This window comes from Hylobates moloch, unplaced genomic scaffold (assembly GCF_009828535.3).
Source record: "Hylobates moloch isolate HMO894 unplaced genomic scaffold, HMol_V3 SCAFFOLD_3, whole genome shotgun sequence".
NCBI lineage: Eukaryota > Metazoa > Chordata > Mammalia > Primates > Hylobatidae > Hylobates > Hylobates moloch.
Window position 1 is genome coordinate 921,397 of NW_026652278.1, and position 16,783 is coordinate 938,179.

The 16,783-nt window shown below is 52.7% G+C and overlaps 1 protein-coding gene across 1 annotated transcript in view; it reads right to left on the reverse strand.

The window, feature by feature from the left end:
• Nucleotides 1-16,783, reverse strand: part of INPP5A (inositol polyphosphate-5-phosphatase A) — a 232,645-nt gene that overhangs the window by 125,021 nt on the left and 90,841 nt on the right. The window contains exon 3 of the mRNA XM_058436448.1: nt 1,604-1,704. Coding sequence (XP_058292431.1) covers nt 1,604-1,704 — 101 coding nt within the window. The remainder of the gene's footprint in view (nt 1-1,603; nt 1,705-16,783) is intronic.

A 16,783-nucleotide genomic window follows, 5' to 3' on the forward strand; every position in this document is an offset into this window, starting at 1 on the left:
TAAAACTGCCTGAAACTGGCCAGGCGTGGTGGCTCACACCTGTAATCCCAGCACTTTGGGAAGCCAAGGCAGGCAGATCACAAGGTCAGGAGATCGAGGCCATCCTGGCTAACATGGTGAAACCCCATCTCTACTAAAAAAACACAAAAAAATTAGCTGGGTGTGGTGGTGGGCACCTGTAGTCCCAGCTACTTGGGAGGTTGAGGCAGGAGAATGGCGTGAACCCAGGAGGCGGAGCTTGCAGTGAGCTCAGATCACGCCACTGCACTCCAGCCTGGGCGACAGGGCAAGACTCCGTCTCAAAACAAAAAAAAAAAAAAAAAAAGAAAGAAAAAAAACTGCCTTAAATTACAGATTATTCTGGGAAGTTGTGGCAGTTTTTTTTAGCAGCTGAAACCACTTTGTTCTGCTCAAGGACTCTGCGCTGGGAGTTCAACACGGAGAGCTATGTCACTCCACGACTGCCCGCGCCTGGACAGCAAGGATGCAGCGGCTGGGATCGCCTGAAGCCTCGCTCACACTCACACTGCCACCAGACCGGGAGGGCGCGACAGCTCTGCCCACAGCTCCCAACTCCGGGTGGCTGCGTCGACCCACAGAGCGTGGCAGCAGCATCGGCCCACAGAGCGTGGCAGCTGCGTCGACCCACAGAGTGTGGCAGCAGCGTCGGCCCACAGAGCGTGGCAGCTGCGTCGACCCACAGAGCGTGGCAGCTGCGTCTAACCCACAGAGTGTGGCAGCAGCGTCGGCCCACAGAGCATGGCAGCAGCATCGACCCACAGAGTGTGGCAGCTGCGTCTACCCACAGAGTGTGGAAGCTTTGTGAAGCTTTGCGATGTTGGGGGCTGGTCCCAGAAGCCCTCATGCTATGAAGAAGCCAGGGCTTGCCCAGGGTCTGGAGGTGGAGACGAGCCCCCAACATGGGAATGTGCCAAGGCCACACTGTAGGAGACAAAGAGGATGGGCTTCACGGCTGCGGCCTCAGGAAAATACAGCAGCCACTATTAGCAACAGCCTATAGGAGGCCCCATGTCTGAACATGAGCCTGCCCACCTCTACCTGCTCCTGTCCACTCCTGGATGCCCCAGGTCCGGGTGCCCCCTCTTCCCAGGCAGGACCCAGTTGGGCTGGCCCTGTCAGAAGCCTCAGGGCGTGAACATTGGGACTACACGTGGGGCACCTTCCTCCTAAACGATGGAGATTTCGCCTCCAAGGAGGATGGGCGCTCCCAGCCGACCTCCCTGAGACAGACTCTGCAGTGGGACGTGAACCCCGGCCACTGCAGGCCCAGGCCTCAGACACACACACACGGAGACGGCTCCACTGGTCTCTGGGGCTCACGTCCCCTGGCCCGAGAGCAGAGACCCTCGCCATGTGGAGGCAGCAGGCTGTCACTCCGTGGCCTTCTGTCGCCGCCCCAAGGAGGCTCGCGGCCACACGTCTGGGCCACTCCTCTCTTTGGAAAACTGAAACTCAGCCAAGATGACCCCCAGGTGAGTCCTGAATGGTGAGGCCGGTGATCATAGTACCATGAAAACACCCCCCGCCGGCACCCCACACCCCTGGGAAGTGGACAGGCACCAGCACCTGCCCCTAGACTTACTTGACGAACTTGTCCACGTGGGACATGGAGGCCTCGTAGTTCTTCCCTCCAAACTCCTGACAGTGCAAGGCCATGAAGTGCGGCTTGTGTGTGTGCACGACCTGGAGGGAGAGAAGCACACTGTCAGGGTCCTTGGAGCCGTCCGCAGAGCCACACGTGGCACCACCTCCTCCACCGCCCCCACGGCCTGGGAGCCACCAGGGTCTGGCAGAGACGGGGCCCCATGTCTGCGACCATGGGTTCTTCTGGACAGATTCTAGGAGTCACCTCGCCTTTGTGCTTCCAGTTATTTACATTTCCAGTGCTTTTCATTTTCCCATTACTATAAATTCCATAGAAAAGAGTCCAGATTTCTCAGAACCCTCTTCAATCATCTAGAGGCCTTTCTTCTAGTTAAAAAAAAGTGATGCATGTTTACTGCAGAGCATCTGGGAGCCTCAGGATCAACTGATCACAATCTCACCAGGAAGTCAGCCATTAGCAACACCCAAGCACAACCCCAGCGAGGGCGCGCACGTGTGCATGTGTGTGTGGGAGCACGTACCAGCACGTGTGCCGGAGCATGTGTGTGTACACATGTGCCTGTGTGTATGCATGTGTGTTCATGTGTATAGGAGGCAGGCACTCCGCCGCCTGTTCATAGCCTGGGAGGACGCCGACACACAGCCGCAACTCACGCAAGGTCACTTCCACTAAGTGGCAGAGCCGGGAACCAGAGCCTGGCATCATGGCCACTGGTCCCTCTGCCCCGCCCACCCCACCAAGGCTCCCAGGCCCCCGACATGTCTCTGAGGTCCCCGGCAAGGATTCTGACTCAAGCAATCACCACTGCAGCATGCTGAATCTGTCCCAAACTTTTACAGCTAAAGAGCAGTGCAGGCCGGGCGCGGTGGCTCATGCTTGTAATCCCAGCACTTTGGGAGGCCGAGGCGGGTGGATCACGAGGTCAGGAGATCGAGACCACGGTGAAACCCCGTCTCTACTAAAAACACACAAAAAAAATTAGCCAGGCGTGGTGGCGGGCGCCTGTAGTCCCAGCTACCCAGAGAGGCTGAGGCAGGAGAATGGCGTGAACCCGGGAGGCGGAGCTTGCAGTGAGCCGAGATTGCGCCACTGCACTCCAGCCTGGGCAACAGAGCAAGACTCCGTCTCAAAAAAAAAAAGAGCAGTGCAACAAATATCCTTGTCAGTGTGGCTTCCTGTGTGACCTGGCGGCTTCCACCAAGAGGCTCTGAGAGGACGCGCAGGCAGAGAATTCGGAGAGCAGATGCAGTATCAACATGGCTTCCCCTCCTTCCAGGTCCCCATCTATTTCCCACTGTCAGTCCAGCCACTGCCCCGCACCACACACCTCGCCACTCATGGGAGTCCTGACAGCCGCAGGCCAGGACACGAACCATCTCACCCAGGAGGAAACCCTGGGTGGGACACACGCGAGGCAGCCGGGGAGCTACACGTCACTTGAGCAGGACGAGGGGTGAGGCACCAATTGGCCCCGCTCTCCTGGAACAAAGGACGCGCAGCGCTTCCAAGGAGCAAGCCCCCCACAGGGCTCACTGTCCGGTGCTGGGGTGGTGGCGCCCCGACAGCCACCAAGGGCCCAGCAGGACAAGCTTCCTTCGAGGAGGGGAAAGGCAGGGAGAGAAGGGGCCGGTGCTGTCTGTCTGTGCTGGGCTTGGGAGCCTGGAGGTGCTCACGACGACACGGCACTCACCGTGAGCCAGGTGGAGCTGTGGGCATGGCCCACCTCGGAAGAGCCCAGCGGCCACGGTCCAGGGCACAGCTGAGCAAGTGGGCAGCCAGCAAGGGAAGATGGACTCAGGCTGGGGAGGCAGAAACTGGGCTCTGACCATGCACTCTGGGCAGGCCCTGTCTGTGCTGCAGGTGAAGACAGGGCTCAGGCTAGGGAGACAGAAACAGCTCTGACCAGGCCCCGAGCACAGGCCCCGTCTGTGCTGCAGGTGGGAGCGGCAGCAGGAGACAAGGGCGGCCGTGCCTGAGTTCGCAGCAGCCTCTGCGTGGATGCACCGAGTGGGCCCCTCCCTCATGGGTGTGGGCGTGGGCTCCCCGGGCACTCAGGAGGCCAGACAGCCCACTGCCTTCAGGCCCAGGCGATGCACTCTCCCTAACAGACGGCCCAACGTGGTTCCCAAGGGCCAGCTGTCCCTCTGGGCTGTGCTCAAAACAACAGAAGTTCTGAAAACAGACAACCCTTGGTGCCGGTGGTCTGAGTGTTTCCGGTGGTCTGTTTCCAGGCTGTCTTGATGCACAGCTCTGGTTTCGTTGTGGCGTCTGAGGGTGGGGGAAGAGTGGGTGGGCTTGAGATCTGCCACGCCTCCCTGGCACGGAAGAGGCCTCACTGTGTCTACACGCCCTAGGACACCATGGGGCGATCGGCTGTGGGGTCACCAAGCTCCGGAGCCTCCACGACCCCCTGTGAGTGGGAGGCGACATCAGCACTTTCCTCACTCACAGGGCGCTGGGACCCAAGGTGACGGATGCCGTGGGCATAGTGGCGCAGGGCTGGGCACAGGAACCGACGCTGGCTTTTGCTTCTATGCCAGAGCTCCTGGCCTTGGTCACAGCACCTCGAGTGCACCAGCAGAATTAGTAACTCACAGCATCCTCAGACCTGGGCCAGGCTGACGCTTTTATGCCCTTTGACTTCCTCTCATCCCCCATCCCTTCACCATTCCTGCCAGGTCTCAGAATCCAAACACTAAGCTGCCCGTCCTAAGACAACATATTTATTACACTTATAGTTTATTTAATTTTATGTTATTTCATTTGAGACAGGGTCTCACTCTGTTGCCCAGGCTGGAGTACAGTGGTGTGATCATAGCTCACGGCAGCGTCCAACTCCTGGGCTCGAGTGATCTCCCACCGCAGCCTCCCAAAGTGCTGGGACTACAGGTGTGAGTCCTCACATCTGGCCTCAAAATCCTTCGGACCCGTGACTTCTCTCACTAGACTGCCTCAACTCCCGCACCACCCAGAGAAAGACAGTGGCAGTAGTACAATATTCAGTGGTAACTTGGATGCGTTTAGGTTTATTTTGTGCCTTTCTTAGTCTTTAATAGTTGAATTCCTTCTATATACTAGCAGAGCTAACTGATTAAACCATACCTCTGTGGGGGAAAAAAAAAAACCCTATATTCAATATATTTTAATTGGTAAACCCAATGACCTTGCTAATTAATAGTATTTGAAACTAAATTTTAATAAATCACTAAGTTTAAATAAACAACTGAGGAAAATGACTCCTCTCTCCGTGACATTCATTTAAAGTCAATATCTCCCACAGAGCGACCTGGCAACACCTGCTTTGTGCTGGACGGAACATGAGCTCAGCTACGTCAACAGCACACACTCTCAGTTTCCCCAAGCTGGCAAGGTTTCAAGCACGTGACAGAAAAGCAGGATGATGAAGAGTTACGACGTAAAATTGCCACCGAGCTTCATCGGCAGGTCTTTATCCTCACGTGCGGCCGCCCCTCCACATGGACAGTTGGGTCAGAAGTCTTACGTATATATTTTCATGCAGTTATTGACAAATGGTCCCACTAATTTAAACCAGAACAGCTGGTTTCTCTGAAAAGCAAGTGTACGTTACATGGATGTGCTCCTAAGCACAGCCCCCACCAACAAAGGCCAGGCCTCCGCAAACAGAGGGGACCCCTGCTCCCGGCGTGATGGGGGAGGAGAGGGGCTGTGACACACACAGCTCTGTAGGCAAACGCCATTACAAGAAAAGATGTGTCCTCGGATTCCAACGACCCCACGGATAACTAGATTTTACAGCATTTCCCGGGCTGTCACGGCAGGAGTGAGGCGGTGGAGAAACTGCAGCTATGCTGGCACAGCTGCCACGTCAGGGGCCCTGGAACACCAGACGCACAGTGAGACACAGCCCTGATGCGAGAGGACTGCCGGCGAGCCGCGTGGAGAAGAACCGAGGACACCAGGGCTTCTCAGATGTCGTCCCCAGCCCGCCGGACACCGCATAGAGTAAGTGCTGCACGCTGGGGCTCTGCTGCCGCCCCTCTGCTGGAAACGCCTCCACCCACTCCCCACGCCCCGGGCCTCCTCTGCAGACAGGCTCCAGGCTGTCCCAGAAGGCCGCCCCTTCCCGCTGGACTCCCAGATGGCTTTGTGAACCTCCTTTTCCTCAGCAGTCACAGGCCGCTCTCCACATCCCCTCCCACTGGACCATGAGCCCTCTGAACCCTGACGCGCCAGCGCTGGTCCACACTGGGGAGCCCTGCTGGTGTGCCCCACACCCTGCCCATGCACGGGGGTGATGACGCCCTCAAAGCTGAAGTGAGAGGACGCTTCAGAAACACAAAATGTTGCGTCAGGAGAAGCCCAGGGTTCCCACACATCTACAACAGGTTACGGAGATGGGTACCCCAAACAGATGAAAGGCCACACTTCCTTTGAAAACCAAGTTATCAAAATGATAAGATCTTTACCATGAGAAGTTTCAGAAGAAAAGCAATGAACGACTATAGAAAAGAGCAGGGCACTGACTGGCAGCAAATGATGCTATCGTCCCTCCACACCCACAAATCAAACCACCTCCACGCACAGTTTACAACACGGGGCCCTTGCGAAGCTGTCCTGGAACAGACTGCAGGTGAGTTAACACCCAGTCCCTGGAGCTTCTGCTGAAAGGCTGGGCTCAGAAAATCGCCCTCTGGCACGGGGTCATCTCACTCCACAAAGGCACAGGCAAACTGTCTGAGGAACTCGTGAAGGAGAAGGAAGACATCCTGGTTAGATCTATCCGGATAGCTGGACTAGTTAGCTGTATGGAGAAATGTAACTTCACATATTATAAACTCCGTCTAGGACACAGAATTATGGTCTAGCATGGATCAGCACAACAAGAAAGTTTATATCCATCAGTACATAATGAGCCTGAGAGCCTCCAGGCATTGGGCATCTTGAAATCAGGTGTTATTTTGAATCCCGACATTGTTTGGAAAACTGGCAAATAAGGGGAACGGAGCAACGCATTATCCTGCCTTTCTTGGACAATCGGTGTCTCTGGAAAAGCACGGAGGACACAGTCCCTCTTTACAGAAACACTCCTACCAAAAAGTGAAAAAGAAATGGTAGAATTAGAATACAGCCATTTTACAATTCTTAATGACGCGATGGACACGATGAATCGAGGCAGTGAACACCAGCGGCTGCTAATACCACAAAGAGACACAGACAGGGGGTGAGCAGAGCACATGCCTCCCGATGAAAGCTGTACCGCCGTGGCAAAGCATCCTGGCAGAAAAACTGAACCCATGTCAGATCTAGACGGAGGCCGATTCCAGGAAATGGGAGACAGCACGTTGGGCACAGCCACAGGACACCTCCAGCCACAGGACCACGGACACTGCGTGGAGGACACTGGACGCCTTCCACAGATAAGTGCTGGCAAAGAGGGGTAAAGAAGAACAGGAAACGGCCGAGAGAAAGGAAAGTGTACAGAGACATGCATCAACTAAAAGGCACTGCAAGGGCGTATCAGCAGGGGCTCCGGTTTTTCCATGGGAGCATGAGGCCCTTGGAGGCCATTGTTCCCGCCGAGGACAACCACACACTAAAAACAAAACATGCACCCGAGGAGGCTGAGAGGTAAAGAGAGGCAGACAGGCAGCGCCGGAAGTCAGAGCCCAGAGAAGTGAGACACAGGGCGAGTCTCTTATTCTTTCCCTCTTCGGGCTTTGCCCAAGCCTGGGCCACACTTACGGGAACAGCAGAATGTGGACCCCACAAATCCAGAGGAAACCCACCCTCTCTCTGGCCAGAAGAGCAACAGAAAGAAGCGCAGGCTAGCTGGACGGTGCGGGGCAACCCTTGAGGGAAGAGCTAGGAAGAGGGAACACTAAGTCTGTGTATGAACCTGCATGAGTCTCCAGTAACCCCAAACACACATGTGTGTGACAACCCACGTGGGCGAGCAGAGGCTCTGAGTGGTGAGGTGGGCTCTGACCAGCACCCAGCATGAGACTGAGCTTATGGTCTGTACCTCATCAGGGTGAATGCGTGCGTGCTGAGAAGAACTGTAAGAAAAGTCAGTGTCTATACAACACAGCATCCACAACGACCAGGACACAACCCTGAGTTATTGGAATCTGAAAACGTGGCCCGCGTTTAATAGAAAGAACAACAGACAGATGCCACCACTAAGACAACACCAATGCTGGGCACAGCAGAGGAAGGTTTCCAAGCAACAACTACAACATGCTCCATGAGGTCAAAGTAAATACTCTTGAAATAAATGAAAAGATAGAAAATTTCAACAGAAACTATAAAGGAAACAAATGGAAATGTCGAAAACTAAAAACATTTATACAATATCTGAAATAAATGACCAGAAGGACTCGATGGTAAAATGAAGATGACAGAGAGCAGCTGGGAAATCTGAAGATAAGTCAATAGAAATTACTGAAATCAAAGAACAGAAAGCACAAAGGTTCAGCAAAAGCCAGCAGAGCCTCTGGAAAATGGCATCACGTCTACTCTATGCATAGTCGGAGTGACAGAAGGAGAGGAGAAACAGATGGTGCATGAGAAAAACACTTGCAAAAAACAACGGCCAAAATGCCCCCAAATTTAGTGAAAGACATACATTTACAGATTCTAGAACCTCAGTGAATGCCTAACAAGATAAATTCAAACAAATAACAAGATAAATTCAAAGAAATTCCTATCTAGGCACATCTGTGCCACATTTTATCATAATCAAATTGAGGAAAACAAAGATATATTAATAGAAAAAACTTCTGAAACCAACTGGACAGAAGTAACAGAACACACATACAAGAAGGAGTCAACAATTCAAATTACCATGGATTTCTTATCAGGAAACCTGGAGGCCAAAAGACAGTGGAACAAGGCCTTTCAAGTGCTGAAGGAAAAAAAAAAAGTCAACCCAGAAGTCATTATCTATTGAAAATATCCCTCAGGAATGAAGGCAAAGGGAAACATTTTCACACAAAAGAAAACTAAGCGAATGTTCCACCAGCAGGTCTGCTGGAAACTGACGGCCGGCAGGGATGGAGGGGAACGATCCCGGGGCAGCCTGGATCTCCAAGAACAAGGAAACGCAGGAAAAATGGGAAGTATCTGGGTAAATATAAAAGATTACATTTTTTCTTTTTGGTTCTTTAAAATACATAGAATGAGCCTCCAGGGTAGCTGAAGACAGCCTACTCCCCAAGTCCCCAATTTTCTATGTAGGCAGGAGATGTGAGCTATAATGAATGTAATATATAAACTATGTTATATATATATATGTATATATATATATGTAACTTTTATAGAGAGAAAAACCCAAATTGCAGCCTCAGCGTGGCTTGAAGAAAAAGTGGTAGCTGACAGGCTCAATGGCTCACACCTATAATCCCAGCACTTTGGGAGGCCGAGGCGGGTGGATCACCTGAAGTCAGAAGTTCGAGACCAGCCTGGCCAATATGGTGAAACCCCGTCTCTACTAAAAATACAAAAATTAGCCAGGCGTGGTTGCAGGCGCCTGTAATCCCAGCTACTTGGTAGGCTACGGCAGGAGAATCGCATAAACCCAAGAGGCAGAGGCTGCAGCACTCCGAGACTGTGCCACTGCACTCCAGCCTGGGTGACAGAGCAACATTCTGTCTCAAAAAATAAATAAATAAAATAAAATAAAATTGGAAGCTGCAAATAGCAGTGAATAAAATGAGGAAAAATCCAGACTCCAGAAGGTGATCTTTCGGGCTCCGGGACTGCCCCCGCTGGGGTGCAAGGCTTTGTGAAGCACAAAGGCACAGCAAGAAACACCACAAGAGAGGGAAGGGAGACGCCAGGGAAGAGACACACAGAGAGTCACACAGGCAGCAAGTCCGGAGGCTGAAGATTCTGGAAGAGCATCCCAGCACATCTGAGCGTGGGTCGGAACACAAGGCGAGACTTAGAGGCCGCCGTGATTGAAAGTGGGAGGCCCAGCCTAGCAGGACAGCCATGATTCAAGGGCACTACTGGGACACTACCAATGAAGAAGAGAAAAAGATTTTTAAAAAGAGGGAGAAGGAGCAGCCCTGAGTCACCAGGTGGCAAAGGAGAAAGGAAGAAAAGGCAGGAAAAGAGGGACTTGAAAGAGAAAGAGCACCAGCAAATCAGAGAAGGAACAACCCCCAGACCCCAATCACTGCCCAACTTCCAAAGCCAGCGAATGCACTTGGACTTTGCAATACCGACAGAAGAGGGTGCTATTAAACTAGGAATCTTGCAAAACCCCTACTCCTGCTAAAGATGAGCAAAAGGAAGTCCCTACAAAACAGCTGTAAAAAAAAGACAAAAAATTGTACACACACAAACTGAGGGAAACGTGCCTGACCCCAGGAAAACGACCGTGAGGCAGAACAGGACGGGAGCCCCCACTGCAGATAAAATCAAATCTACTCAAGCAGTTGAGAATATGAAAAACCACCTCACATCAGAGATGCGAAACTAAAATACAGAATGGACCACAGGGAGAGAGAGACGGAGAGCGCCCATCAACCTCGGGGGCGGCAGAGGCAAAGCACAGAACAGTCATGACAGAGGACGACAGCCACAGCAGGCGCCAGGAGAGTCGCTGGAAGGAAACCCCGACATGGGCATCAAAGCCAGAAAAATCCACTGAGAAAGCAAAATCGCGCAGAGAAAACAGCGTGAGAGAAGGAAGTGACCATGGGAGACAGGCAGAGAAGGAGGAACATCTGGAGGATCGGGGACCCAAAGGACACCCGAAACACCTACCATTTAAAACTATAACCCAGGAAAACTTCAAAACAGAAGAAGACCTGCACTTACACACTGAAAGGCTCACTGCATACTTGAGATAACCCAAAGCAATCAACTGCAAGATTTCAAAGATAAAGATAAGACCCTCATGGTCTCCAGGTAAAGAAGATCAATTAAACAATAGGTGGCTCACGCCTGTAATCCCAGCACTCTGGGAGGCCGAGGCGGGCGGATCAATCACAAGGTCAGGAGATCAAGACCACCCCGGCCAACATGGTAAAACCCCGTCTCTACTAAAAATGCAAAAATTAGCTGGGCCTGGTGGCGCATGCTTGTAGTCCTACCTACTTGGGAGGCTGAGGCAGGAGAATCGCTTGAACCTGGGAGGCGGAAGTTACAGTCAGCTGAGATCGTGCCACTGCACTCCAGCCTGGCGACAGAGCGAGGCTCCATCTCAAAAAGAAAAAAATAAAAATAAAAATAAAATGTAAAGAATCGGACCAGCACCAGCCTCTCCAAACCCAAGATACGCACTAAGGCAACAACAGAATAACCTTTCCTAAACATCTCAGTGAAATGAGGCCTAAACCGAGGGCTATTTATCCACCAAAGCATCCTTCAAATTCCAAAACTATACAAAACAGTTTTCAACATACAAAAATTCGGGAAATTTTGTCCCCATCAGCCCTTTCTGAGGAATCCAGGAAGGCAGGGCTGGTTCTTTTCTGTAAATAACCAGATGGACACGGGAGCTCTGTGGTCCCTGCTCAGCAGCGCAAGGGCAGCCCCAAGGGACAGGAGCGACTGGGGGTGGCTGTGCATCCACAAACTCGATTTCCAAAGGCATGCAGCCGGGCACGATGGCTCATGCCTGTAATCACAGCACTTTGTGAGGCTGAGGAGGGCAGATCACAAGGTCAGGAGATCGAGACCATCCTGGCTAACACAGTGAAACCCCGTCTCTGCTAAAAATACAAAAAATTAGCCGGGCGAGGTGGCGGGCACCTGTAGTCCCAGCTACTCAGGAGGCTGAGGCAGGAGAATGGCGTGAACCCGGGAGGCAGGGTTTGCAGTGAGCCGAGATCACACCACTGCACTCCAGCCTGGGTGACAGAGCAAGACTCCGTCTCAAAAAAAAAAAAAAAAAAAAAAAATCTTTAAAAAGGCAAACAGCCAATGAAGAAATAAAAATGGAACGCCAAAAAAATAAATAAATAAATAAATAATTCAAAAGACAGCAGAAATGGGGGAAAAAGGGTAAAAAAAACCAGTGTACAAACAGAAAAATAAAAAGTGGCAGACCCAGATTCAACCACATCAACAGTTATAAAAGGGTTAATGGTCTAGACTGGCACTGTGTTATCTAGATGTCACAAGTCAAATGTGGCTATTTAAAAGAAAATGAAATAAATGTTTAAAATTGAGTTCTTTGACAGCATGAATCACATTTCAAATGCTCAATCAAAAGCCACAGGTGGCCAGAGGCTGCCATTGTGAATACCACAGACTGGAACTCTCTGCCATCAGGAAGTTCCGTTAGCTGAGGCTGTTCTGGACATTCCAATTGCAAGGCTGGGAGCTACAGGGTGGATAAAAACCAAGACTGAAGGACACACTGCCTGTAAGAGACACACTTTCAGGATAAAGACACAAACAGACAGAAAGCAAACAGACAGAAAAGCACACACCACACAAGCCATGAGTCTGGGAGGGCCGCCGTGAGCCAGGCAGGGCTGCAGTGGCGGCAACATTCATCGGACCAAGGCTCCAGGAGACGAAGAACACTCGTGATGACCGAGACAACTCTCAGGAAGACAGAACAACCACAAATGTGTATGTGGCTAATAACAAAAAACACACTGGGCAGAAGTTGACAGAACAAAGGAGAAACAGACAATCCCACAACCACTGCAGGAGACTTTAGCGCCCTCCCTTGGCACTCAGTGGATCTAGACCAACACACACAAGCAGTCAAGACGCAGGACACAGTCAAGCTCCGTGGTCCACTTGGTACCACAGAAAACCACATCTGACACCTGCAGAACACAGAATGCACACTCCTCTCCATGGCACACTCACCAAGGGAGATGACACGCCTCTCTGTGGCACACCCGCCAAGGGAGATGACACGCCTCTCTGTGGCACACTCACCAAGGGAGATGACATGCCTCTCTGTGGCACACCCGCCAAGGGAGATGACACTCCTCTCCATGGCACACTCACCAAGGGAGATGACATGCCTCTCTGTGGCACACCTGCCAAGGGAGATGACACTCCTCTCTGTGGCACACTCACCAAGGGAGATGACACTCCTCTCTGTGGCACACCCACCAAGGGAGATGGCACTCCTAACCTCACGAAAGCTACAAAACAATTTCTATCAAAACATCGATTAATTGTAACATATGAACTGTAAAAAACCATTGTGAGACAACCGAGAACATCTAAATCCTGACTGGATATTGAATAGGTTGGAATTACTGATCATCTTTTTAGATATAAAGAGACTGTGTAGGGTCTGTATTCTTTGAAATACCTACTGAAATAGTCACAAATGAAGGGATGCACTGTCTGCTTTTTGCTTCAAATGATCAGGGGTGGGATGAGCAGGTGGTGGGGTCTGAAACAGAACTGGCTACAAGCTTAACAGCTGAGTGTGGGTGCTGGGCACGGAAAGGATTCTCTCCACTTTTATATGGGCTTGAAATCGTCACAATAAAAGTTTGCTGAATGTGCTCATTGTTTAACTAACTCAGTAGGAACAAAACCAGAAACCCAAAAAACACATTCCCTCCAGCCAGCAACACGCAAGGCAGGAGCCCCGGAGCTGCGCGAAGCCACCCCAGGGCCCTCGAGTGAGCGCCTCTGAACGATGGAAAAATCATGACCTTCTCTGAGGTCTCTCATCTTTCCTGGTCTCATAATGGCAAGGCCAGGGAGAAAAGAGGGAATCTCTGTTTCTTATCAATGTCCTGCTTGGGGATTCAGCTTGAAAACGCTTCTGTTTGCCAGCTCTGGAGGAGGTGCGGTGCCCAGGCTCAGACAGTACGAACCCACTCCACGCTTGGGCACCTGCAGTGGCCTCACCAGAGCTGAGAGATACACACATCAGAGACTTCATTTTAAAACAGATTTAATCACTGCACAAGGCAAGAAACTCAAAATAGCTCTTTAGAAAAGGATGGCTTTTAGTGACCTATTATTGGACATTTTTGGCTAACAGAAAAAAAAAATTTCCTTTGCAAGTTAGTGAAGCTGCAGAATGTATAGGGTAAATGTAAATGCTTCACTGACGAGCAACGAATCCCAACAGCCAGGATTCAAGCACCTCGCCCACCAATGGGAGCCAGGCAGGGGCTGAGGTCCGGGAGCTGAGGCTCACTACTGAAGCTGATGGGTAGCTAGCACCACCACAAAAGGCAGCCAGGGACAGGGCATCTTTGTTGCAATGTCTTTACCTGACTAAGTAAGCCAGCACCCAGGAGCCCCTGCCCTGGGGACAGAGGCCTCCTCCACGGGGAAGGGAGACAGAACCAGCCCCCCAACTCCCCAGGCAGTGGTGTGCTCGAAAGTGCTCAATACTAGCTCTCCAGGCGAGGCCCTGGGTCTGCCCTTCCGAGGTGTGAATGCCCCGCCATGGCCAACGCTAAGCCACTGATGTGGCGTCACTGAACCTGGGGCAGGAGAGGTGCTTGGCAAGGCACCGTCACTCACACATCAAATACTGTGTGAGTATTTCCCTCACCCAGACACAGAGCTAAATAGTCAAGATCATATGTAACAGTACAATAATTAGGAAGTGATGAGTGTGGGGCATTTATTGCCTTTGGTTTTAATATACTTGCTTTATTATAGGGTTATATAATTTGATTTTTCATCACGGCTGCATTTCACACCTGGCTACCACGTTCCTGATCAATTCAGTCAGTGCCCGTGACAATCTGGGCTGGGGGCAGTGGTGGTGGGTGGAAGTGTGGGCTTTCCAGGAATCACGCCGGGCACAGGCTCCTTCCAGACCCCTTCCTGGCGGGGACTCCGGGGCCTGGTTCCCGCCTCTCAGAGGGTCTTCCTGAGACGGTCGCTGTGAGGTGTCGACAATGCTGGCGTCCAGGTTCAGCACAGGCTGGACAGAGTCAGGTGACACCAGCCGGACACGGCCACTCACACCATAGGCGTTGGCCCGTGCCAGAGAGATACAGCCCCAGGGGACACAGGAGCCCCGGCACCCGGGAGGACAGGGACACACAGAGCTCTAGGCAGCTGCAGGAAGCCAAGCAGCTCCCCAGGGCTGGTCTGGGAGCCACTGCAGCCTGCACTATCCTGGACAAAGACCCTTCAACAAAACATCTTGCTGGACCGCAGAGGATGGACAGGAAAGGCCACACCACAGTGTCGGACAGCACGCTTGGGTCAGGCCTGGCTGGAAACACATCGCTGCAAAGCACAGATGTGACAGAGTGTCCCCAGGTCTGTGAAGAGACACAACCCCCACGGAGGTGCACATCCCCACCCATGAGTCTGAGCTTCTGCTCAGCACTTCACGCCGAGTGACAATGACACTGGCATGTGTGACCTTGGAACGATCGGGGAAGTCACGGCCCAAAGCTGTGCATTTTCTTCACCAAAATTCTACAGTGAAAAAGCAGGTGCTCCTACCTTAAAGGAAAAAAGGGCAGTCAATAAAAACACATGGGTTGTTTTATTATAGTGTCCTTGAACTGGATGCTTCATAGGAAGGCCCAGGAAAAATATCTTGGAAAGGCATGGCAAGAAAGAGCACGTTCACCGGCCAAACAAGCAGCACCCTGCTTCTGCCGTGGAGCCGGGCCCAGCACGAAGGGCCCCTGGTTCCCAGGAAACAGGCAGCACAGCCCTGCCCAGGCTATGTCCATCGGCACGGCCAAGACTCGGTGTTAAAAATAGCAACAGCCAGGCCTTGTCAGGCGTCCTCCAAAGAGGAGTATCGGAGTGACCTAAAAAGGAATTACATCCTGCACAGCACCCCAGTGGAAGCCCCGTGCCAAGATAAGGCGTGCAGAGGGACACGGGAATTTCTTGATAGAAAAAGGCCGCAGCTATTTGCCAACGATGCCTAGAAAACACCCTGTTTAAAATCCCCGCTGCCCATCCTTGCCCTGGGTGGGGGCTCTCCTCTCCAGGTCCCTTTGGGGCTGGGCTGGGCTGCAACGGGAGCTGGGACCCCAGGAAGAGGCCTGTTTGTGACCAACCAGAGCCAGGTTCCCACAGGCCCCTGGTCAGACGGCCTCCTCAAGGCGCAGCCGATGGGACCGGCCAGGGTGCACGGAGCAGCTGTGTGGACGGGGCCTGTTCTTCTCTCTGCCCTGCACACAGGACACCATGAGTTTCCATGACCTCACTGCAGGCAGCCTGGCCAGCCTGTGTGATCTGGAGCTGCCTTTCCTTGGCCCTGCGTGGGGCTGGGCCGCCATGGGGAGGGGTGTGGGACCCAGGGGGCCCCACCCAAGCACAGCCTGGAGTTTTCGGGGGAGATCATGGGTTCTACCACACTGACCACACGCAGCAGCCTTCCCCCCAGAGATAGGGCAAGTGACTTAAGCAATCTGCAGATGGAGCCAGAAGCTGCTGCTGCTGGAGATACCACAGGCAGAGGTGGAAACGCAGGGCTCTAACCCGAACAAAGTCCTGGCTTGGGCCATCGAAGCTCCTGCAAATCAGCTCTAGTTTAAGAAGCAGGTCCCCTCCACCACCGCCCCCCACCACCGCACAAGGCAGGGCAAGGTTAAGTCCAGGGTCATGGCAGGTGCGACCAAGGCCCCACCTGCTCCCCCACCCTGGCCTGGCTTCCATGACGACAATAGCAACTGCGGCTTCGCAGCCATCACATAAAAGAACACCTTCTGGAAGAACACCTCTTTCGCAAGGCCAGCTGCCACGCAGACTTTCACGACAGCCCTTTCTCACTCTGGCCACGGCAAGCTCCCAGGGGATGACGCAGGGACCGAAGGGAACCCTGACCCTTCAGCCCATCTGGAGCAGGGCAATGGGACCCAAAGTATGAAGAGCCTCAAAGCCACCGACTCAGCTCCTGGCTCCCCATCTCAGCGCCCTGATGATCCTCTCTCCCCTCCGACCTTCCCAGTTCCCCCTTTCCACAAGGCCCCCACCCCCCAAAGCTTGCCCCTTGGCTCCACAGGCTCCTCAAACACCTCTGTCTCCCTCTCCCTTCCTGGGCTTCACAGGATCCCGAGAGTTCTCACTGCGAGCTCTGCTCAGCTGTGCTGCCGAAAACCCCTAGACGCCTTCCCCTTGCAGACACCTTTCCATAAAAGATGCTCTCCCCTCATGGACGCCCTCCCCTCATGGATGCCTTTTCCTAATGGATGACTTTCCTTCATGGACGACTTTCCCTCATGGACACCTTTCCCTCATGGACAC